Raw genomic sequence first — 23,840 nt, forward strand, 5'->3', positions numbered from 1 at the left:
GTGATACTAAAGCTAAAGAGATAAATGGACTAATTGGACCAATTAAACAGGACAGAGAGCAACACATGTGAGAGAACTTGGTATATGACAGAAGTGAAAGTGCAAAGACAGGGGACAAGCTGGACTCTTCACTAAATGCTCCTGGGTCCACTGGCTATTCATACAAGGAAAAATTAGATCTTTCTCACTGTACACATAAATAAATATCAAGTGGAATAAAGATTTCAGTGTGAAAGGCAGAATAATAAAGCTTACAGAAAAGAGTAGAGGAAAATATATTCATTACTTCCAAGTAGGGAAGGCTTTCTTTTTTTCTTTCTTTTTTTTTTTTTTTTAAGATTTTTATTTATTTGACAGACAGAGATCACAAGAGAGGCAGGCAGAAAGGAGGAAGCAGGCTCCCCGCTGAGCAGAGAGCCCGATGCGGGGCTTGATCCCAGGACCCTGGGATCATGACTTGAGCCAAAGGCAGAGACTTTAACCCACTGAGCCACCCAGGGGCCCCTAGAGAAGGCTTTCTTTTTCTTTTTCTTTTTTTTTTTTTTTTTTTGCCTTTTGATTTTTTTATTACTCAAAACAGCTTCATTTTTTTTATTTTGCTTTCTGACTCTGTGTTTGTGCCTTCAACACTTCCAGAACGATTTTCTGCTCCTCGATAAGGAAAGCATGCTTGACCCTGTCACGAACACACCTGGCACACATGGAACCACCGTAGGCCCTGCTGACATGTTTTTTCGTTTTAGACAACCTCATAAGTACTTTAGGCCTCACAGCATGAACTCCTAGAAGTCGGCCTGGGCAAACGCCACATGCAGATTTTGGTGCTTTCCCAACCTTCTTGGTATAAAGGTAAACGATTCTATTACCTGGGGTTCGGGACAGCCTAATTTTATTAGAGGCTGTATTGTAGGACAGCCTACGACGGTAGGTCAAACGCTGGACCATTCTGAATGCCTACGGAAGCCGTCCCCGGAAGAGTAGGGAAAGCTTTTCTTAACACCTGAAAACTTACACCATAAACAAAAAAGATGATAGATTAAAATTAAAATTTCTATTTTAGAAAGAATACCATACACAATGTTAAAAGAGAAGGTCAGAAAATATTTGCAATTCAAATAACAGAAAAAAAAAATTAGGGCACAGCAAATATGGAGAGAGAACTTCAAAAAATAAGTAAGAAAAAGACAAAACTTCAATAGAAAAAAATCATCAAGGAATATGAATAGGCAATTCATAGAGGTGAAACGCAAATTGCCAAGAGCATATGAAAAGATGCCTAACCTCTCCAGAGGAAAATGCAAAATGTAAAATGGATTGCTTTTCATATATATGAGAATGGCTAAATTTAAAAATCTGATAATGTGTAATATTGGTAAGGATGTGAAGAAACTCTCATACCCTGCTGATGGGACAATAGATCGGCACAACAATCATGGAAAACAATTTGCCAATATTTTGTAGCATGGAATAAGTGTGTACCCTACTAATAGTAATTCGATTTCTGGACATATATTTAGAGGATCACTTACACAGAGGCACAGGAAAATTGCTTTAGGGATGGTCACTGTTTTATTGCTTGCAACCATAAAATTGGAAACAACCATCCATAGTGGAATGTGGAAATTAGTAGTGGACTATTTATATAATGCAAAACTACACAGCAGTTAAAATGTGTGAACTAGATCTGTGAGCAGTAACAGATAAATCTTAAAAGCACAATACTGAATTCAAAAAGAAATTCCAGGATATATTATGCATAGGACAATTTCATGAAGACAAGTCAAACATTAATAGAAAAACTCTGGGCGCCTGAGTGGCTCAGTTGGTTAAGCCACTGCCTTCGGCTCAGGTCATGATCCCGGGGTCCTGGGATCAAGTCCCATATCGAGCTTCCTCTGCTCTGCAGGGAGCCTGTTTGCATTCTCTTGCATCCAGTCCTACAGCATCAACTCCGGATCATTCCCACAATCTGCCTTCTGCTCCTCCTTCTCAAACAGCTGAGAAAAATGCTACTCTAGACTCTTATGCTGCTACAGATTCAAGGTCAACGGGGCCCCTCTCCCCCTGCTTGTGCTCTCTCTTTCTCTGTCAAATAAGTAAATAAAATCTTTTTTTTTTTAAAGATTTTATTTATTTGTCAGAGAGAGAGAGCGAGAGTGAGCATAGGCACACAGAGTGGCAGGCAGAGTCAGAGGGAGAAGCAGGCTCCCTGCGGAGCAAGGAGCACGATGTGGGACTCGATCCCAGGATGCTGGGATCATGACCTGAGCCAAAGGCTGCTGCTTAACCAACTGAGCCACCCAGGCGTCCCAAATAAGTAAATAAAATCTTAAAAAAAAAAAAGTAGAAGAACTCATTAAAGGATTTGCTAATACTCATGTGCGTGCATGCATGGGAGAGATACATACCAACATTAGAACAATCATGATGTATTATTGGTACCCAGGAGAGAAAGGGATTGGGTGGGATATAAAGAAGACTTCATTATATTTACAACATTCTATATCCTTTTTAAAGATCTGAATTAAAAACAGTAAGTGGGAGGTGAAGAAGTAGTGGAGACAGTGAGTACAATCTACATTTTCAAAAAGTTCAGAGGCAAAAAGTAAGAAGATTTGGCGGTGACTTGAGGAGGTTGCTGAGTTGGGAGTGCCCCCCCAAATGTTTTTATTATGAAAAAAATTTTTTTAAAGATTTTGTTTATTTACTTGACAGAGATCACAAGTAGGCAGAGAGGCAGGCGGAGAGGGGGGAGCCGACTCCCCGCAGGGCAGAGAGCCTGACTCGAGGCTCAATCCCAGGATGCTGGGATCATGATCTGAGCCAAAGGCAGAGGCTTTAATCCACTGAGCCACCCAGGCGCCCCTATTATGACAAATTTTTAAACATACAGATAAGTTAAAAGAATTGTACAGTGAACATTCATGTATTCACCACCAATGTTCTACAGAGAGGATTTTTGCCATATTTGGTTTATCATGGATCTATCCATCTATCCATCCATCAACCCATCTTATTTTTTGGTTACATTTCAAAGAAAGTTGCAGAGTTTGGTGCACTTCAGTGGTGGGGAACTTTTTGATTAGAAGGAGAGGTTAACACGTTAACTTGAGGAAAGGAGCCAATGTTGAAAAAGTGTGGTTGAAAGACAAAAAAGAAAAAAAAGGGGGGAAATGAATTGCTTCGGCCCTGAAATCGGTGAGAGGGTTCGGCTTTTGAAGAAGATGAGGGACCGCTGATCCTTATAGCTGAAGCAGAAGATGGAGGGATGGGATTTTGAAGGAGGTCTTGCTTAATGGCCTCCATTTTTCTCCTTAAAAGAGGAGGCAGAAACATTTGTTGGGAATGAGAACTGGGAGTTGACTTAGGTCTGGCGGAGAGGGACAAAGATTACCGGGTGGATTTACTGAATGGAACGGGAGAGGTAACTGACCAAAGACAAGCTAAGGGAATGACGGAGTCTCTGAGGGGCCCCGTTGACCTTGAATCTGTAGCAGCATAAGAGTCTAGAGTAGCATTTTTCTCAGCTGTTTGAGAAGGAGGAGCAGAAGGCAGATTGTGGGAATGATCCGGAGTTGATGCTGTAGGACTGGATGCAAGAGAATGCAAGAGACTGGTGTGAGTATTTCAGATGGGCACCAGCCAGCACTTGGGACTAAGAGTCAAGGAATAAGACAAGGAGATCGATGGATTTAAATTCTCATGAAATGGAGAAATGGTCCCTTTGCTGAGTTGCAAACTTGAAAAGACACTTTGTCCTAACTAGGTTTGTTGCTGCCATTTTGAATGCAGAGACATAGTGCAGAAGACACGGCTAATGAATGAATAGTCTTGTTGCAAGTCCTCTAAAAATCTCTCCTCTAGAATCATTTGGCTTTTTTTTTTTCATCTTTTGAGGACTCTTTAGAACCACAAAGCTAAGGAAGTGATCATTTTATTTGGCTAGGGTGAAGTAAGTTGGTGTTTCTATAGTTACTAGAAAAACACAGAACTTAATTTGCTAAAGATTATCCCCTTCATAGATTGTGTTAGTTAATAGATGGTTGGTACTGTGTATTCCAGACAGAGCTGGATTGCTCAAAAGATGTGTTTAGAACACTGGCAGAAGTAGGAGCTCACAGAAGCGCATACAACATTTTTAAGAGTTTGATGTTTGCCATTTCTAAAACAAGTTCTGTAGTGGTCATCACTGAAAAAAATCAGAACTTTGTTGTTCTTTCTGATACGTGGCAAAAAAAAATGTTTTTAATTACATGGAGTGAGGTGGGCACCTTATTATTTTCAGTCTTTAGGTCCTCTAAAGGTTTTAATTAGACACTGATGTCAGGCGCCCTTGTGGTTCCATCTGAGCGTTTTTATTCTTTTTGCATTCCTGAAGTTGAATGCTGAGGTGAGGTCATTATTTTGGCAAGAAGAAATGACTGGTGGAGGTCTGCTTGTCTCTGGTGTGTTCCAATGCTTTCCCAAATGATATCATTATTGGTTGGTTCAAATAGAGACCTTCTCTTAGGGGACATGGGTCCGGCACAAAAAAGCACTCACAAAACCCAGGAAGATTCCTAAGCTTTTCTTGTACTGATGAAGACCTACAATCAACATTTTCTCATTTATACCACTCTCAAATGTTGCTGGAGGAGAGTCAGTGCTCCTTATGGAGCACTTATGCTCCTCTTTACATCAACCTCAGTTTCCCCATTTAGAATACTCTCTGCCTGACCTGCTTCCAAATTTGATTCATGCCCTATCTTGGTTTTTTAATCCAACTTCTTTGTACCCGGAATGCAGTGAAATGAATGGCAGCCACCCAGCCACTTGAGGCTGGCTGTCCTATGCTCTGGAACAAAGAGACTGAGAAAGTAAAGGAACGGTTCCTTTGAAATTCAGACCTCTGCTAGAGAATAGGGAATGTATTCTCCTTTATTGCATTAGATTTTGTTTAAGACTGGGGATGCAGGATGCTCTCTTGATGAGGGACAGACAAGGTTGAAAAGGGGAACGTACTGAGCAATGAGGAACAGCTGAGAGCTACAAAGATAGGGCTGTGCTCGTGTATAAATAGAAATGTTGCTGCTACCCTGATGAATCAGACCAGATGTTTTTCTGATGTCTCTGTTTGGTCCTTTGGTTTAAAAAAAAAAAAAAGTATAATTTTGCTAAAATTATATGTGGGGCCAGGAATGTGGCACAAATGCTTTAAGCTTAAATAATATGTAAAAGAATAAAATTACTTTACTGAAGAAACCTTTATCAACAAGAAAATAATCCATTTAGAGGACAAAAACAAGCAGGAAGCAAGCAATCTGTGGATGGGGTTGATGCATTGGGATTCCCATCCTTCCTCTGTTACTCATTGGGTGACCTTGGGCAACTCATGTCATTTTCCTGGGTCTCTCTCTCTCGTTTTTTCGAGAGTGTGTTTCTCTCTCTCGTTTTTTTAATGGGTGGGGCAGGGGAGAGTGGGGGTTGCATGTCTGGGATCACTGAACTGATTTTTTTTTTTGTAGCCCCAAACATTTATGAACCCAGTCAGGTTTTCTTTTTTCAGTTTAATTTCTTGCTTCCTGGCTTCTGGTTTCATTGAGGGGTTGATATGTGAAAGACACCGTGGAGGATGAACATGAATAATGCAAGCCCTCTGCCCTCTAGATGCTTATGACCTAACAGCAGATATTAGAGTTACACGGAGGACTGTACCATAATATATCCATGAGTGGTTCCAGCAGACAGATAAGAACAAATACTATGGGAACTCAGAGGGGGCAGAGATCATTGCCAGTTTGGAGGATAGGAAATGACTTGCTGGAAGAGGACATTGGCATTAACCTGAGGAGCGGGGGAAGGGGAGCTTGAAGTTTGGCAAGTTTTTAGCAGGCAGAGATGGAGGGAAGGACATTCCTGATATCAGAAACAAGGAGAGGCAAGGAGCAAAGAAAGTGCCGGATGTATTTGGGGGCATCGTAGGCCATTGGGGTGACTGGACACAGGCAATGGAGCAGGTAGCGATGGTGGCTTGGGACCATCTTTGGTAGGCCCTTTTAATCTTGGTAGAACATACGATTTTATTTAATAGGTAGCAGGGAGTGTTTTTTTTTTTTAAGGTTTTATTTATTTATTTGACAGAGAGAGATCACAAGTAGACGGAGAGGCAGGCAGAGAGAGAGAGAGAGAGAGAGAGAGAGAGAAGCAGGCTCCCTGCTGAGCAGAGAGCCCGGTGCGGGATTCAATCCCGGGACCCTGAGATCATGACCTGAGCTGAAGGCAGAGGCTTTAACCCACTGAGCCACCCAGGTGCCCAGGGAGCTGTTTTTGAGCTTGGATGTGACCAGGTCTGAACTGTGCTTTAGGATAATTCACTTACTGCAGAGTGTAGGATAAACTGGAGGTAGAAAGGCCTCAGGGGAAGGAGGACAACTAAAAAGTTACTGCTTTTAGCACGGTGAAAGTTAACCTGGCCGGAGCTAGAATGGTGTCACTAGGAGCAGAAAGCAGGGGTTGGTTGGATTTATGCTACGGTGGAGGAGAAGACTGAAACGTAACTCCACGTTCAAGCCAAGTCTGAGGTAGAACCTACCAGTTGCACTGAATATAGAAAGGAAATCCATGAAAGGAAGGGTGTTTGGGTCTAGGACAGGGGGAGGGAGTTCACTTTCCAGTGTGCTGAGTCTGACGTACAGGAAGCATATCTTACTGGAGGTGTTCAGCATTTACAGACTCCTGACTGGTTCTCAGTCCAGGGGCTGGGGCTAGGGATGGAGATCTTAAAGTTAACACTATCCAAGTGAGAGTTGAAACCACAGAAGTGAATAGATGACCAGAGAATTGGAGATGGAGGCAGGAGCAAAATGAAGATGGACAACAGCATCTCGAGAAATGTCTAAATTCTTCCCTTATGATGAACTGGGCATGGTCAGTGCTATAGTGCAATCGGGAGTGCTGCATCGTCGTGGCCAACGGGAAAGAAATTATAGGAAGGGAGCTGCTGGCGAATCACACTTTATTTTTTTTATTTTTTTAAAGATTTTATTTATTCATTTGACAGATCACAAGCAGGCAGAGAGGCAGGCAGAGAGAGAGGAAGGGACGCAGGCTCCCCGCCCAGCAGAGAGCCTAATTCGGGGCTCAATCCCAGGACCCTGGGATCATGACCTGAGCCAAAGGCAGAGGCTTTAACCCACTGAGCCACCCAGGCGCCCCCGAGCCACACTTTAAATGTTGCATTACTGCTTGGGGATTAGCAGCTTCGGAGTCGTGTCTAGAGAGCCTAAAAGGGACCGGCTATAAGAAAATAGTTAAGAACATTTGTGATGAGGGAATGTGTGTTTTCTGACAGGTGAAAAGAGGAGAAACTGGATGCACACCTGGTCCTCAGTTTGTGAGAGCCAAGGTTCCAAATCCTTGTCTCTCCTTAATACGGGCATCTTTCGAATGCATAGAAAATTCTCATTATGCTATTTCGCTTTTATTTATTTTTTTTAAGACTTTATTTATTTATATGATAGACAGAGATCACAAATAGGCAGAGAGGCAGGCAGAGAGAGAAGAGGAAGCAGGCTCCCTGCTGAGCAGAGAGCCTGATGTGGGACTCGATCCCAGGACCCTGAGATCATGACCTGAGCCGAAGGCAGCAGCTTAACCCACTGAGCCACCCAGGCGCCCTGCTCTTTTGCTTTTATGAAAGACATACATTAGTACCTGTTTGCACTGATCTAAGGAAATCTGATAAGGATTTTCACTGTATGAAAAAAGGAGAAAAGCAAAAATAACGTTCAGCATTTGCAGTAAGCCCAGATACAGGCAGTGTGTGCCCTGACCAAAGAGTGGTGCCCCCAAGCTCCTTCCCCTGGAACTACATTAAGCATCTCAGCGTGGAGCCACCATAGTTTTGAACAGTCTGTGAGCTTATCTTGATTTATTTTGTGCATCCTTTAGCAAGATAGGTCCTGAGTATCAGAAAAGCCTGAGAGGTTATTTTTTGGGTCTGGGAATGCTCAAAAATTTTTCCATTTAATCACCAGTAAGTGCTTCTTTGCTTTATATCATTTCAGTTTATGAAAGCTTTCATAGGTGTACTCTACTTTAGGATAAGAACAGGAAACCTGGATTGGTAATATGCACTCTGAACCCAAGGCCTCTTTCTTTCTTTTGAAAACCCCAACCTTTGTTTTTCAGCCTATTACTTGGGGGAATTTATTAGTTTTTTCTCCTCCACAGTTCCCCAATTTTAGTTCCCATTTGTCCTGGGGCTTCGATTTGATTCTTGGAATTGAGTTCCAATGACAATAAATACGGAGATGACCTCTGGGAGCTTAGTGTCTGAAATTCTAGAGGGAGGAAAAGGAGGAGGGGGTAGGGCAGGCTGGGAAATGAGACTTTAGCTCTATTGTAGTTCACACACAAAGGCCTGTTTGCAAACTACAATGTAAACTAAGACTTTATCAGCCAAGGATTTATGTTCACATTAAGATCTGGGATTACACCAGGGAGATACCACTGGTATAAATCATAGTAGGAGTAACTGCTTTCCTGCAATGCCGATTGGCTTGTCACTTTTGTTTGTTTTTTCTCCAATATTTTCTTTAAGTGACAATAATTTGTTTTTTAAGATTATTTATTTATTTGAGAGAGAGAGAGAGTGAGAGAGCACAAGCAGGGGTGAGGAGCCCAGAGAGAGGGAACAGCAGATGCCCTGCTGAGCAGAGAACCCAATACAGGGCTCCATCCCAGGACCCAGAGATCATGACCTGAGCTGAAGGCAGACACTTAACGGACTGAGCCACCCAGGCATCCCTTAAGTGATAATAATTTGTAAAAACTATGGAATATTTGCTTTTGGCCCCATACTATTAGGACAGCTCTACTCACTCAGTGTGGTGGTGGGGCAGACAAAAACCTTAAGGAATTCAGATCCATCAATGAATTAAAAGTTTAGGAGACTAGGGTTTTAATCTGTCTACTATTTGACTATAGGTAGGTTGCTTGATAGAATTCTATGCTTCAATTTTTTTCATTGGCTCAATGGGGATTTAAAAAATACCGGTTCTGGGGCACCTGGGTGGCTCAGTGTGTTAAAGCCTCTACCTTCAGCTCAGGTCAGGATCCCAGGGTCCTGGGATCAAGCCCCGCTTTGGGCTCTCTGCTCAGCAGGGAGCCTGCTTCTTCCTCTCTCTGCCTACTTGTCATCCCTGTCAAATAAATAAAAAATAAGATCTTAAAAAAAAAGAAAAACTGGTTCTGCTAATCTCAGAGAACTATTGTTCAGGTTGTGAACTATTTTCTCTTTAAGTTATAAACATCAGATAAATTCCAGACATATTATTACTTAAGCAATTAGATAATCACTGCAGCTAGTCTGGGGGCAGGACAGGGAGGTGAAGCAGGGACTGGGGATTTGGAGAGTCTAGATGAAGAAAGTAGGATTATTGAGAGCTTTTTCTTTAGCTCAACAATGAATGATGCCACAAGAGAATAAGCTTGAGAAAAAAAAAAAAAACCTGTGAATGTTTCATACACCACTCCTAATGCTGCTTTGAGATAATTACTTGGCTAAATAAATTCCTTACATATTGACTAATAAAGAGTGCTCAAATTGTACACCTGATGCCCATTATCCACCTGCTCTCTGACTTCTGTTACCATGACTTCAGCAGTAGTTTAGTATAAATAAAAATTTGCTAGCTCTGTTTAGTGCCGGGCCCTAAAATCTCCTAGCTTCGATACCTTCCCATTCCACTCCAGCACTGAACAATATGATTTAGATTTGGAAGTCTGACTATGGAGTCAGATAGTAAGAAATCAGGGTTTTAGATACCGGAAATGATCACTTCAATGCATCACCAAACCATGCATCAACAAGCTCAGTTACAAAAGGTTCTTGAGGAACAAAGTTGAAATAGGCATCATCATTGAGATACTGCAGACCTACCTGTACTGATAGTTGATTTGTCAGGTAACATGGATGTTTCTCAGTTTCCTCAACCATTAAACAAAAGGCAGAATGAGATTATCTTGAAGGTCACTTCCTGCTTTGAAATACTATTTCCCTAAACAGTTTGGAGAAAATTACAAAATGCATCCTTATAGTTCTTGATAAGCCCAAACAACATACCAGGATATCACAGGACCAGAAAACAAAAGCATTCCCTTGTAGACCAGTCTCTGTGCAAAGTAGGAAGAAATGGGTGGGGGGATGCCCCCCATGTACTAATCCAAAAGCACCATATACTTGTAGAACTCCTCCATTTCAAGCAGCATGTTCAAGAAACATTGTTGGAGACCTACTACGTGCGAGGCACTGTTTAAGTTGTTACTTTTCGGTTTAAAAATTATCACTACTTTGCCAGCAATCTTTTTAACCTGAACTAGCGAATACCGCTTTGGGTGGGCAGAAAAATCAAAACCAAGGTCAAGGGAGACAGTCTCCTAACAGACCAAAAATAAAACGCTTGTGATATCATTAGAGGAAAAAAAGCCAACATAATTGCACAAAGATCAAAGGCAAAAGAAAGAGAAACATGTTTGGTTAATACTGGGCTTTTGAGCATTTCTTGTGCTCGCGAGGCCCGTCTATCCATCCACACCACACTTCGTAACCATGCTATTCTAAACCGATGACAAGTCCAGCCTCGGCGCGGACAGGCGCAAAGCGCAGATCCCACAATCCAGATCCCGCTGCCAAGTCTCTCTCCTCTGGGAAGGAAGGAGGCGTTTCCCTTTGGGCAACTGTAAAATAAAGCAGCCTCTCTAATCTCTTCCTCCAGTAAGAACGAAATGTCGGTCCAAATAAATGAATACATAAATAACTGCAGGAAGGGAAAGAGGTGGAAAGAGGGGAAGGGAAGCTCTTTTCCTTTCTTTTCAAATTTCCCGCACCCCTTCTCCTCCCCGCCTCCCCACGCCGTCCCCGCTTTTGCTGCAGCTCGGGAGACCCGTAACGCGCGCTACTGGGCGGTCGGGTAGAGGGTCTTTAGAAAGTAGGCGGGACTGGCCAGATGAATAATTCGGTGTCCGATTTTTCCTGCCTTTGGTGGCAGTTCCTCCTCCGCTTCGTTACTCGATTGCACACGCGGCCCAGCCCTCGGCCCTCGATTGCTCCGGCCTATCACCCTGGGATGCCGCCTGCCGCCGCCGCGGCTGCCGGGCTTGTGGGATCGGTGGCGGAGCCGGAGCCGGAGCCCGAGCCGCGGCGGGAGCCGTGGCCTGAGAGTTAGGGGGGCGGGCCGGCTCATTCCTGGGGTGGGGGCCGAGGACTGGCGGGCGTGAACCCGGGGCCACCGCCCCCCTTCCCTGAGGGAGCGGACACTCCGAAGCTCTGAGGCGACGGCGGCGGCGGCGGCGGCGGGAGCCGGTCAGAGGGGGCGGCCCCTGGCGGCGACGCCCCCAGCCCTGCCCTGCCCGGCCCCACTCCATCCCCGGCTCCAAGCTCCCGCCGGGTCTGGCCGCTAGAGACGCCGGCGGGGGTTGAGGAAGGCGGCTCCGCGGGGGCAGGCGGGTGAGCCGCCCCTCCCGGGTCCTTCCACGTCCCCTCCCGGGAGGGACCCACACCTGAGCCCGGACCCACCCCCGGCCGGGGCCACGCTGGATCCGCCTCCCGGCCTGGGTCCCGCCCGCCGGCTGCAGGTGGGCTGCAGCGCCCGAGCCGCGGGCAGGGGGCGGCGGGGAAGGAGGTGAGCCGCGTTGGTGCCGGCTGCCGCTCCGGTCCTTGCCCCCGCCGCTGCGGTCTCCTCCTCCCCTTCCCGGAGGCAGGGCGCGGACTTGCGCGCCGGCCCCACCGCCGCCTTGTCCCTCCGGGGCACCATGGAGCTCTCCCCGTCGTCCGGAGGAGCCGCGGAGGCGCTGTCCTGGCCGGAGATGTTCCCAGGACTGGAGTCTGACTCGCCGCTACCCCCGGAGGAGCTGGAAGCAGTTGTCCCAGTCGGTGGGGCCGTGGCTGGTGGCATGTTGGATCGGATCCTTCTGGAGTCCGTGTGCCAGCAACAGAGCTGGGTGCGGGTGTACGGTAAGGACCACAGGCCATCCTAGAGGCTGGTGTTTTTGCTCTGGCTGAAATTCATCCCTAGTCTCAAGTCCTGTTCTCAGTCCCCATCCTTCCTGGGTCAGTTTCCCACATAGCTTTTTGTTCTGGCGTGCGTTTCTGACAAGTTTCTCCAGACTAGCGCTTGAGCCGAGAGATGTCACGGTCTTTGGACCTTTTCAAACACCTGCAGGAAGTTTAAGGCAGAGTTGAGCCATGCAGACTTCATAATCAGGTGCTAACTTCGAGGGAACTGTCAACCAATTTCAAGGAGGTCTAATGGAACACGCCATGAAATTCAGCGAACAGAGTTTCTTTTTCTTGAGTGAGGCAAGGCTGGAAACCCAAGATACTATGAAATAGCTTAGCAGTGGATAAGATAATAAAATAAAATAGAATAACAAAAAATATTTATTTGGTGGGAACAGACTAATCTATAACCTCTTTCTGAACCTCATTCCCCCAAAGGCAACCACTTAGCAAGGGGTGTGGATTGTGTCAGATTGCACTATTGTTTCTGGTTCTCTTTGTAAAGGGACTTGGTTGCTACTCAGCAAGTTAAAAGTGATGAACACACTAAAACTTTCACTTTCTGCATTCCTAGTAACCACCTCTTTAATTAAAACTGAATGATGAGATTCTATTAGGGTGAGCCTTGTGGCAGCATTAAACCCATGCTGGTTTGGAAAACTCATAGCCCAAGGATTTATAGCCTGGAATTCAGGACTGAGCTGTGGCTTTGCAAAATATTAAAACGTCAAGATGTTTATCACTTAGCTCACGTGAACACAAGACGTTAGTGATGTGGCTGAATATAAGAGGGCAGATTTGAAGCACCTGGGATCAAAGACAAGGTTAAGATGTTATCCTCCAGTCATGTGCAATCTAAGCCTGTAGTGATCACGTACATTATGCTTTTTTTCTTCATCCTTCAGAAGAGGGTATCTTTTTACTATTCAGGAGTCATCAAGATTTAGAAATTATATCTCTATAGATAGATAGTTCATTTCAAGTCCATCACTATCAGAAAGATCACAGAACAAGGAATCCACAGATTTGAGGTTTTGTCTTGGTTCTGACAGTAAAGTGGCTATGTGATTTGGGATCACTTTTTTTTTTTAACCTCTGATTCTTCATCTGTAAAATGAATGAATTGGATTAAATAATCTCTTATTTATTTATTTGTCAGAGAGAGAGGAGCGAGAGTGAGCACAAGCAGACAGAGTGGTAGGCAGAGGCAGAGGGAGAAGCAGGCTCCCGGCTGAGCAAGGAGCCCGATGTGGGACTCGATCCCAGGACGCTAGGATCATGACCTGAGCCCAAGGCAGCCGCTTAACCAGCTGAGCCACCCAGGCGTCCCTGGATTAAATAATCTCTTAATGGCTCTTTCAGTTCTAAAAATCCTATAGGTTTTATAACGAGTTCTTAAGGATTTATATATGTACCACTTTATATTTTGCTTGATGTTTATATATGGTTTTTTATGTTATTCTAAGTACCCGAAAGAATTAAAGCAAAGAAGTTGGAGATGATGCAAGGTCACCCAATTCATTCTCAGCAAATTAAAAACTTTAGTGCCTGATTTTCCATCCACCTGCTGGTCCCACTTATCTGATAGCTTATAGGAAAGGTTGATGAGAACCTGCAAATAAGCTTGAATTAGAGTATACTGTAGTTACATTTCCCCATCGTATCCTCCTCTTTATCCTTACGTACTTCTTTGGCACATTGTTTTTTACATACAGTTAGAGATAGGGCTATGTTATTGCAAGAATATATGATAATTTGGTATTTCAGTGTCCAAAACTGTTTTGTCTGTGTAATCCAGACCTAGCATAAATTATTGTTTTTGCTTGAAACCCATAAAAATATGTGCATGTTTTTGTTGTCCATTTTTAGGGGTAGATTTGTGGGAGGGGGATGTGTGTATATACACACAAAAAAATGTGGATATTCTTAAGTCTGTATGGGTAAGTATACATACATATATTCTCTACTCATACCGCGGTGTGTTTCAGTGTCAAGTTGCAGACTTTCCAGTGCATTGTAACTTTTTTGTCTTCCCTATCAATAACCAGATGTTGTTTTTATTTACTGTTTAGTTCTGCTACTTTCCTTCCTCTAAGGAAGCTCATCCTGGATACTACTTTGTTGTCTTCAGTTTGATGTAAAAATTCCAAAGCTATCTGAATGATTCTTGACTTTTATGTGTCCTTAGCTAGTTTTTAAGTTGCCTATTGCATAATTCTTTGAAAAGCTTTGAAGTAAAAATAATTGAATATAGAAAATCAGTTTGGAAAACACTAGTTCATTTTTTTCCCTTATTGTTTGTTTTGTGTGTTCAATTTCTGATTGTTTTGGAATGTTTAGGTTCTTCTGCACAATTTAAGCCAACTTTTATGAGTGTAGTCTAATGTTTTTAAAAGAAATTCAGAAACTGGGAACCTAGAGTATACAACTGGGAATTGAGAACCGGGGTTTTCATTCTCTCTTTGCCACAAATTAGTTGCCTAACTTTGGCTAAGTAATTTTAACTCTGTGGTGCTAGGTTTCTACATAAATGGAGAATCTGGACTAATTGGTATCTGTGGTCCATTTTAACTGTGGAGTTGTCTGATTCTGTGGCCTGCCCTATTATTTCACCTATAACTTGGCCTACCAATTCCAGGCTTACTCTTGGGGATAGGCAAGCCCTTAATGAGTTTAAATCATGATTGTCAGGGGCTTCTGGGGAGCACTTTTATCAAAAGGTCAGTGAACTTAGTTGTGAAAGCAGGAATGTTAAGGGCAGATGTATATTTGTTTGGAATGTTTTGACAAGATAGGAAGGTGGGGGAAATGGGGATCTTGCTCAGGTAAAGCTTATTCAGTTTTAACTACTAGCCTGAAATAGGCATGTGGATTTAAAAGGGTACAAAGTAAGGAGCTGTATTAAGTGCTCCTGGCTTCTGGCCATGATTCACATCCTCTACCATATACTTATGTTTGAAATCAACTTGCAAACAAATGTCAGTAACAAACCCTCCCCTCAACCTGAATGCCTTAACAGAAACTTTGGGAAATAATATTTTATTAGTTGCCTCATGAAATTCGAAGACTAGGCCCTGTTTTGAGCTTGTTATTGATTATTTTGTTGATAATACATATATTCAGAGTTCTGTGTATTGCCAGGATTGGAAAAGTTTTTCTGGAATTTGTCAGAGCTTTATAATAGTTAGATGTATATTTAAAACACAAATGCCTATCTTTGAGACATAGCTAAGGAGAAAATATGCTGCCCTATGCTTAATTTTCTTTTAGTTGTAAAATGCTTCATTTGTTTTATTACAGTTTTATAATAAGCCGTGCCCATGCCCTGTCAAGACTATAAAATGTTTGATACCAGGAAGTCTGTCTTGTTTGTCTTTGTATTCCTGTCTTGCCATCCCCTTCATTGTCACCGTGTCTAGCAGATTGGTACCTTGCTCATAGTGTCTGTTGAATGTTGAGCCATGTGTCCTTTGACCATCCAGATCTCAACCTGACTGATTGTATGGGTGGCAGAGTAGCTTAAACAAAGGCATGCCACAAACAGCTAAATATGGATGCAGAATCCAAGAGCATCAAATGCAGAACATTTTTCAGATATTTATAGCCTCAAAGCAAAGTCAATTGGCTGAAAAAGCACAGCCGCCTAGCAAAAGGAAACGGGAGCGGCAAAGCCAGCCTCACTGTCTGTGCTTTCTGGTAAACAATGAGAACATTAAAATTAACTACTTTACCATGAATGGATGGCGAGTGCAGGACACTGGGAGAAATTGAAGATACAGGTCTCTGGTGGCGACTGCATTGGAGCTTTGCACCCATCAGCACAACAGGTCTACAAGTGTATGCACAGATGTACCCTCAGATAGATAGAAGAGGAAATAGTTATCACACTAAAGTTCTCAGCAAGAAATCATATGGTTTTGATTTTAATAGTGTAAGTAGGACTTATCTAAAATATTCACTTAATAAAATAAATAACATCAGCATTATTGCTTACCATTAAGCTAGTATATAGCTTATTGTTTATTGACTGATAGGGATCTGCTGGAAATTTTCTAAAGGCTGGTACTATTTCAGTAAGCAGAACAGAGAAAGAATTAATCATACTGCATCATATACCATATAATTCTGGAAATGTGACAATGAGAATTTGGTAAGAATTTCTCATGAACTCGATATGAGTTGATGGGGAACAGTTTTCCTTGTTTGTAGTAAATAGTTTTGCTTATGTTTCATGAATTAGGACAAAGAATAAGATATGTTTCATTGCATTTTTAGAGAATATGTCTTTATATTTACCTAAAACATTGTAACCAGTAACAAGTCCAGAAAGTTGTTTTGTTTTGGTCCAGTATGAATTAGATATCACCAATTCACTGGCCTTATAAGGAATGTTCTTAACATAATTAACTTTGAATATTCTCAGTGAATCACTCATTCTTACATATCTTAAATATGAACTCCATGCTTGACTCTTTTTGTGTGTTAGTGTGTGGTGAATGAAATTGTTCAACCAAGTTTTGTCTGCTCTAGCTGATTGCTTTAAGAATATCAGTGAATGGGGGCGCCTGGGTGGCTCAGTGGGTTAAGCCGCTGCCTTCAGCTCAGGTCATGATCCCAGGGTCCTGGGATCGAGCCCCGAATCGGGGTCTCTGCTCAGCAGGGAGCCTGCTTCCTCCTCTCTCTCTGCCTGCCTCTCTGCCTGCTTGTGATCTCTGTCAAATAAATAAATAAAATCTTTAAAAAAAAAAAAAAAAAAAAAAAGAATATCAGTGAATGTGTACCAAGTACATCCCAAAACATGTTAAGTTCATGTTAACTTAAGTGTTTTAATTTCCTCAAATACTATTAATTGAACTTCTATAATGACTATTAATATTTTAACAATTCTTGAGTTCAGTACTTAGGATATGACATTAGCTTTGAAGGCTGATATGTTAATTCCCAATATATTTTATGTATATTAGGCATAGATAGTTGTTCACTGAAACAAGAGAGAATTATCAAGAATGCCTAGGAATATACTGTTTATTTTAAATTACATTAATTTCATATAGCCCCCCTTTTTTCCTTTGAGAGAAAGTTTGTATATCTCATTTAAATTTTGTGTTCTGTTAGTGTTAGAGATATCGACAATTTCCTTTATCATATCTTAGTATTTTTGTACCCTGTCATGTTTGTTTGTTGCTATGCTATTTCATTTTCAAGGAATGAAAGTATCTTTGAAGAATAGAACTATACAATTATAATCTCTTTTCCATAATCATTAAGACTAGAGTATTTCAGAATTTAAATTTTTTTTGATTGTAGAAAAATGATATATATACAGTGACATAACCCCCTTAGTGGGGCCTGGAAAAACATCCAGGAATCAATCATATTAATATTCCTATGGTTAAGTAAAATTCCACACTACATATGGTATAACACTATAAATAGTGTTATGTCAGTGAAGGTCACATTTTACTGCTAAACAAGTTATGAAGAAAGGTTTTTTTTTTTTTTTTTTTTGGAAGATTTTATTTATTTGACAGACAGATCACAAATAGGCAGAGAGGCAGGCAGAGGGGGTGGGGGGAAGCAGGCTCCCTGCTGAGCAGAGAAGCCTGGGATCATGACTTGAGCTGAAGGCAGAAGCTTTAACCCACTGAGCCACCCACGTGCCCCAAGAAAGTGTTTTCAGACCTTTTCAGATTTAGGAATTATAGGTATGGAATTGAGGATATGTACAAATTTTCTGACATAAATAATGCAAAGTTCTAGAATGCACCTGTTTGAGAATAGTTCACTTACCAGGAGTGTCTTTATCTTTTCTACATCATATAAAATTCAGTTCATGTACTTTAAAAAATATGATGTACAATTGTGTCTCATTATTTTGAATGAAATAAATTTCTTTGATTTGCTAGGGAAAAAAAAGGAATTCACATGACCAAGCAAGTAGGTTTTACTGAGATTACTAAGGAAGTGGTGGCAAGGCAGTGGTTTCTAATGCTTTCTTTCATTAGAAAGAAGGATGAGGTAAGTTGAACCAGAGGGTTTATGTAATTGTTCTTTGCAGTTGCTCTTTTCAGTAGCACAGAGTGATTTGATCACCTTTTAAAGTAGGTGAGCCACAAAAAAGCATTCAACTAATGCCTGAGTTAATCCAGAAAAAATTCAGTTGTCTGCTCCCTAGTCCCTCCCTATTGTAATAACTTTTAAGTAACAAGAGAGGTGTTTGGTCTTGTTAACCAGGAGGAGGAGTTTGAAGTGTGCTGAAGGCACTACTGAAATTGCTTCACCCTCTCTTGGCAGAGGGATAATTGCCCTCTGATGTTTGTAAAAACCTCTTTCTTCCCAAAGGCTATCAAGTGCTTTGCAAGACCTGTAGGTAGAGAACCCTTTACAAATTTAATGTAGCTTATTTTCTAATGAGAAGGCAGCCATCAGGAAGTACCTGATGTGCAAGAGGTAGAGAAGAAGATATGCTGAGGTCAAGGTAGTACAGTAGTGTCTGTCAGTGGGTCTACTGTAAACAAAAGAAATAAAAATTGAACGCTTCAAGGCATGACAAAACTTCATTTGCTGGGCTGTAACACAAAGGTTATCATCTTCCTTATCTCTATAGTAGGTTTGGATGTTAAGGAGTCTGAGTTCTGCCTTCCCACCAAGTGTTAGTTACATTCATTAGTTGCCTGAGTTGTCTTTGCTCTAAAGAGTCCAATGTAGATCCTGATTGCATTCTTATGCCTCCATAAATTGTCTTCAGCATTGCTTAAGTTCTGTTCCCATTGTGTCATTTTTTTAGTGGGCTTTCTAAAAGTACCCCTTACTCAACTCCCAAGTCTAAAAGATTGGTAATACTTGCAGATACTGTTCGGGAGAGCAAAAATTTACATAGGAAAATATTTGACATAAGGCAAGAAAACAAAATTCAAAAGAATAGTGTAGAAAGTTAAAAACTTTAAAGTTGATAGTCCTAAATATTTTCAAAACAATCCTTTAAGTTACCTCATTAAGGAAACTGGATCAGGAAGTTTAGCTTGTTCCCAAATTGGAGACAAATTCCACAGTTTGTCAGGATTAGAATTCTAACCTCAGATTCCTCAGCCTCCTGTTTTAGCTTCTAGATCTTATTGCTTTCCCTTAGGGAGATGGCCTTTCAAAGCTGAAGGTCAGGAGAACATGACAGTGAGAAATACCAGATTGTTAGTTTCACAGTCTTTAAGGGAAATGCTGGAAGTACCATTACCTAGGCGAACAGAAAACAAAAATGGACAAAACATCCAGGAAGGAGGATGAGAATAATCTCATAGTGTGATTTTTAAGAAGTAGAGCAGAGGACAGGTTAGATATTTTTCATCTCTAAATTTTTTATCCATAAATTCTTTATTCTATGATGGGAAATAATGTTTTAAGGAAACTTGATTTTATTTATGATGCTTAAAAACCCGGATAATACCTAGTAAGTTTCTGCCTTGTATTCTAATTTCTGACTTCTTTGAGTCATACCATTAAAAAATTAATACCTTTTTTCTCATGAATATGGTAGTGCTTAATGTAAAGAATTTGAATTATAGGAAAATCCAAAGAAAATTAAAGTGACCTGTAATTACACCTCTCAGAGATAACTATTTTTTAAAAATATTTTGTTGTATTTTATCCTTGTCTTTTCTGTGCAAAAATGTACTTTTTTTTTTTTAAAGATTTTATTCATTTATTTGACAGAGCAAGAAATCACAAGTAGGCAGAGAGGCAGGCTGAGAGAGAGGGGAAGCAGGCTCCCTGCTGAGCAGAGAGCCCAATGTGGTGCTAGATCCCAGGGCCCTGAGATCATGCCCCGAGCTGAAGGCAGAGGCTTAACCAACTGAGCCTCCCAGGCGTCCCCCAAAATGTACTTTTTTGTATGTATTTGCTGTCATATTGCATATACTTTAAATCCTGTTTTGTTTCTAACTGTATTTTCTTAGGTTTTTAAAAATGTTTTAAAACTTTTTCAAATATATTTTTGTTTTTAAATTTAATTAGAAAAATATATATGTGCTGCCGAAGTAAGCACTAATTAAAAATACACATAAACATTTCCATCATTCAGTATTCAAAAGATGAAGGCCTCTCTCCTCCTGCATACTCCTTACTTACCATCTGGCAGGCAATCATTGTTCACTCCACACAATCAATAAATGTTTGAAATTCTTAAGTATCCTCCCATACCTATTCCCTGCCCAGAGAAACAGATAAGTAGATGGATATGTAAAAACTCTACGGGGACGGGGTGTGGGGGCACCTGGGTGGCTCAGTCCTTAAGCTTCTGCCTTGGCTCAGGTCATAATCCCAGGGTCCTGTTGTAGTCCCACATCAGGCTCCCTGCTTGCATCAGGCTCCCTGCTCTGCGGGAAGCCTGCTTCTCCCTTTTCCATTCCCCTTGCTTGTATTCCTCTCTCACTGTCTCTCTCTCTGTCAAATAAACAAATGAAATCTCAAAAAAAAAAAAAAAAAGAAAAAGTCCACGAAGAGTGGGGTCCAAGAAATTTTGTTCTCAAAAATGCAAGGTCATGTTTTTTTCGAGGTTAATCAATGAACTGGAGCAGGCCCTCGAAGTTGTCTGGGAGTTCTGGGGGTCTGGAGCCAGTTGTTAATTGCTTTAATCTGAGTTGATATTATCATATTTTTTACTGTATGTATTGCTTTTTTCTCCTTTTTTACGTAAATGATAACCCATTATAGGAATTTATCTGCCTTGTGTTATTCCTGCCTCACATCCCCTCTCTGTGCACTTATTAATATATTTTTGACATAGTTTCCTGTCAGTTTGTAAAGCAGTTCCTCATTCTTTTTGTGGCTGCATAATGCCTGAATGAATCATAATTTATTTAACCAGTCCCCAAGTTTTGCTGGTACAAGTGATAATGCAGTGAATAATCTTGAATATAAGCCATTTTGCTTGTGTATGAATGTTTTTGTAAGAAAAATTCCTAGAATCGATAGGTCAAAGATATGTGTACTTGTAGCTTTGAAAGATATTCCCAAATTGCTCTTGTTGTAGGTTGTAACTATGTTTCGCCAACAATGTATGAGAGTGCATAGGGAATTATCATAGGGAATTATCTCTCTACACATAGGGAATTATCAAGAATTTTTGAATATGAAAATCTAATTGATAAAAATAGACTTAGTTTAATTTTTCATTTCTCTTACATTGACTATCTTACAGAGCCATTTAAATGTATCCTTTTCGGGTGCCTGGGTGGCTCAGTGGGTTAAGCTGCTGCCTTCGGCTCAGGTCATGATCTCAGGGTCCTGGGATCGAGTCCCGCATCGGGCTCTCTGCTCAGCAGGGAGCCTGCTTCCTCCTCTCTCTCTCTGCCTGCCTCTCTGCCTACTTGTGATCTCTCTCTGTCAAATAAATAAATAAAATCTTAAAAAAAAAATAAATGTATCCTTTTCTGTGGATTATATATATCTTCTGCCCATTTTTATTGGGTTGTTGAATCTTTTTCCTAGTGATGTGTAGGAACTCCTTATTAAATAAGGAGGCTTTTATCTGTGATGAATTGCCAGTATTTTCATTTGTCTTTTCTTTCCCTCTCTATAAGAAAATTATTTTCATGCAGTTGAATGTATCCACCTTGTCTTCTATGGCTTTTTGTTTTTATGTTAAAGTTAGTATGGCCCATCCTCTTCTGAGGTTATAAAATAATTCTTCATGGTTTATGAAGTACTTCTTTGTTTTCATTTTTTACACTTAAATCTTTGATACATTTGGAATTCATCCTGCTATAAGGTATGAGATATAGATACAATTTCATTTAAAAAAAAAATGGCTTTCCAGTTGTCCTAACACCATTTATTGAGTAACCCATCTTTTGTCCACTGGTTTAAGATGACTTCTCTATCCTTTGCTAGTGATACCTGGGTGGCTCAGTGGGTTAATCCTCTGCCTTTGGCTTGGGTCATGATCTCAGGGTCCTGGGATCAAGTCCCGCATCAGGCTCTCTCTGCTCAGTGGGAAGCCTGCTTTCCCCCTTCTCTCTCTCTGCCTGCCTCTGCCTACTTGTGATCTCTTTCTGTCAAATGAATTAAAAAAAAAAAAAAGTCTATCCTTTGATAGACTACCATTTGTATTTTAGTTTCTTTCAAGATTTTCTACTCTATTGGTCTGTCTGTACTGATGTGTCAGTATCACACTGTTTTATTACTAGGCTTTTATAATATGAAAGTATTATTTGTTAATGAGTATAATTTAACATAACTTATTTAATCATTATCCTATTTTAGATGTTAACATTTTCCCAGATTTTATAGTCTACTCATTGTCTTTGTGTACAAGTCTTTAAATTGAATTTCTGACTGTTTCCTTAGGCTGAATTCCTAGAAGGGTATGTTTTTAAAGGCCCGAGACTTAGTGCCAAATTGGTGTGACCTTCCTGGAAAGCAATTCCTACCACTAATATATGAAATTATGGCTTATAATTTATTTATTTTATTTAATTTTAATTTTTAAAAAATATTTTATTTATTTATTTGACAGAGAGTCTTCACAAGTAGACAGAGAGGCAGGCAGAGAGAGAGAGAGGGAAGCAGGCTCCCTGCTGAGCAGAGAGCCCCATGCGGGACTTTATCCCAGGACCCTGAGATCATGACCTGAGCCGAAGGCAGCGGCTTAACCCACTGAGCCACCCAGGCACCCCTATGGCTTATAATTTAAATTCTACTTCTGTATTGCTACTTTTAACATATTGAAGTATGTTTACATAGATGTCATGTAGTGCCTCAAGCATTGTTTTAGCATGTATTAAAAGCCCTCAGAATTCTAATGGTAATAACACTGCCTTCAAAAAATGGAGTTTTTTCCCCAGTGGTATTCCTTTTCATTAATGCTATATTTCCAAATGAAGGAGGGAAGAGCATGAGTATAGAGTCAGAGCAGTTGGTCTGCTAAGGGTCAAATCCATGATCGGGGCTTTATATATACTATGTTAGGCTCCAACTGAAATAACCTGACATAGACACATAATGGTTCAAATACTCTAAGAACATAGTTGCTGGCTTTCATCTCAGCTGTTGATGTCCTCCTTCTTTTCTTTGTTTCTCAGAGTGTTAAGAAGGAAGTGACATTCATGAAAATTCTTTTGAACATGGTTTGAATATATTATTTCACTTAGTTTTAGCTGGATGAATGACTAAGGTATATGTCTTACATAGTACTGAGTTAAGGACTGACGTTTTAGCATGGGTTTAAAATAGGTATATTCTAGGGAGGTTTATTATGTCAAAGCCTAATTCAAGGAATGGCAACAAGAACTAACATTAACGATAAAATTAACTGAAAAAAAAAAAAAAAAAGGTTGGAAAATGGAGTAGACTCTGGAAAATCATAGTTTATATAGACCATTAATTAACCAATTAACCAAAGTTTTTTTTTTTTTTAAGGACTTTTTTTTGAGCAGATTTAGATTCTTAGCAGAATTGAGAGGACAGTATGGAGATTTACCTTACATTCCTTGTCCCGACATAACCTCCCCAAATATCAACATCTCTGACCAGAGTGGCACATTTGTTACAGTTGATGAGCCCATATTAATACATCATTATCACACAAAGTCTATAGTTCATATTAGTGAACTTGGTGTATATATTCTGTGGATTTGGACAAATGAGTGGCATGTATCCACTCTTTTAGTATCATACAGAATCAGTCTACCTTCCTTTCTTCCTCCCTTTCTTTCCTTTCCCTTCCTTCCTTCCTTTCTTTTGCTTTTATTTTTTAAATGATCTCTATACCAACATGGGGCTCAAGCTCACAACCCTGAGATCAAGA

General features: G+C 40.9%; 2 protein-coding genes across 3 annotated transcripts in view; one reads left to right on the top strand and one right to left on the bottom strand.

Moving 5' to 3' along the window:
- Window positions 1-556: 556 nt before the first annotated feature.
- LOC101679102 (60S ribosomal protein L34-like) lies at window positions 557-972 on the bottom strand. Its single transcript, XM_045069600.1, has one exon. It carries the CDS (start codon window positions 943-945, stop codon window positions 592-594), a length of 354 nt encoding a protein of 117 aa, XP_044925535.1. The 5' UTR covers window positions 946-972; the 3' UTR covers window positions 557-591.
- A 10,557-nt stretch (window positions 973-11,529) lies between these two features.
- Window positions 11,530-23,840, top strand: part of RASAL2 (RAS protein activator like 2) — a 359,235-nt gene continuing 346,924 nt past the window's right edge. Inside the window, exon 1 of one of the 2 annotated variants that reach the window (XM_004761975.2) lies at window positions 11,530-11,995. In XM_004761975.2, the coding sequence (XP_004762032.1) occupies window positions 11,794-11,995 (202 nt within the window). In that variant the 5' untranslated portion in view covers window positions 11,530-11,793. The remainder of the gene's footprint in view (window positions 11,996-23,840) is intronic. The other variant, XM_004761976.3, reaches the window with a different exon arrangement.

This window comes from Mustela putorius, unplaced genomic scaffold, assembly GCF_011764305.1.
Source record: "Mustela putorius furo isolate JIRA1106 unplaced genomic scaffold, ASM1176430v1.1 tig00003942_pilon_pilon_pilon, whole genome shotgun sequence".
Lineage (NCBI taxonomy): Eukaryota > Metazoa > Chordata > Mammalia > Carnivora > Mustelidae > Mustela > Mustela putorius.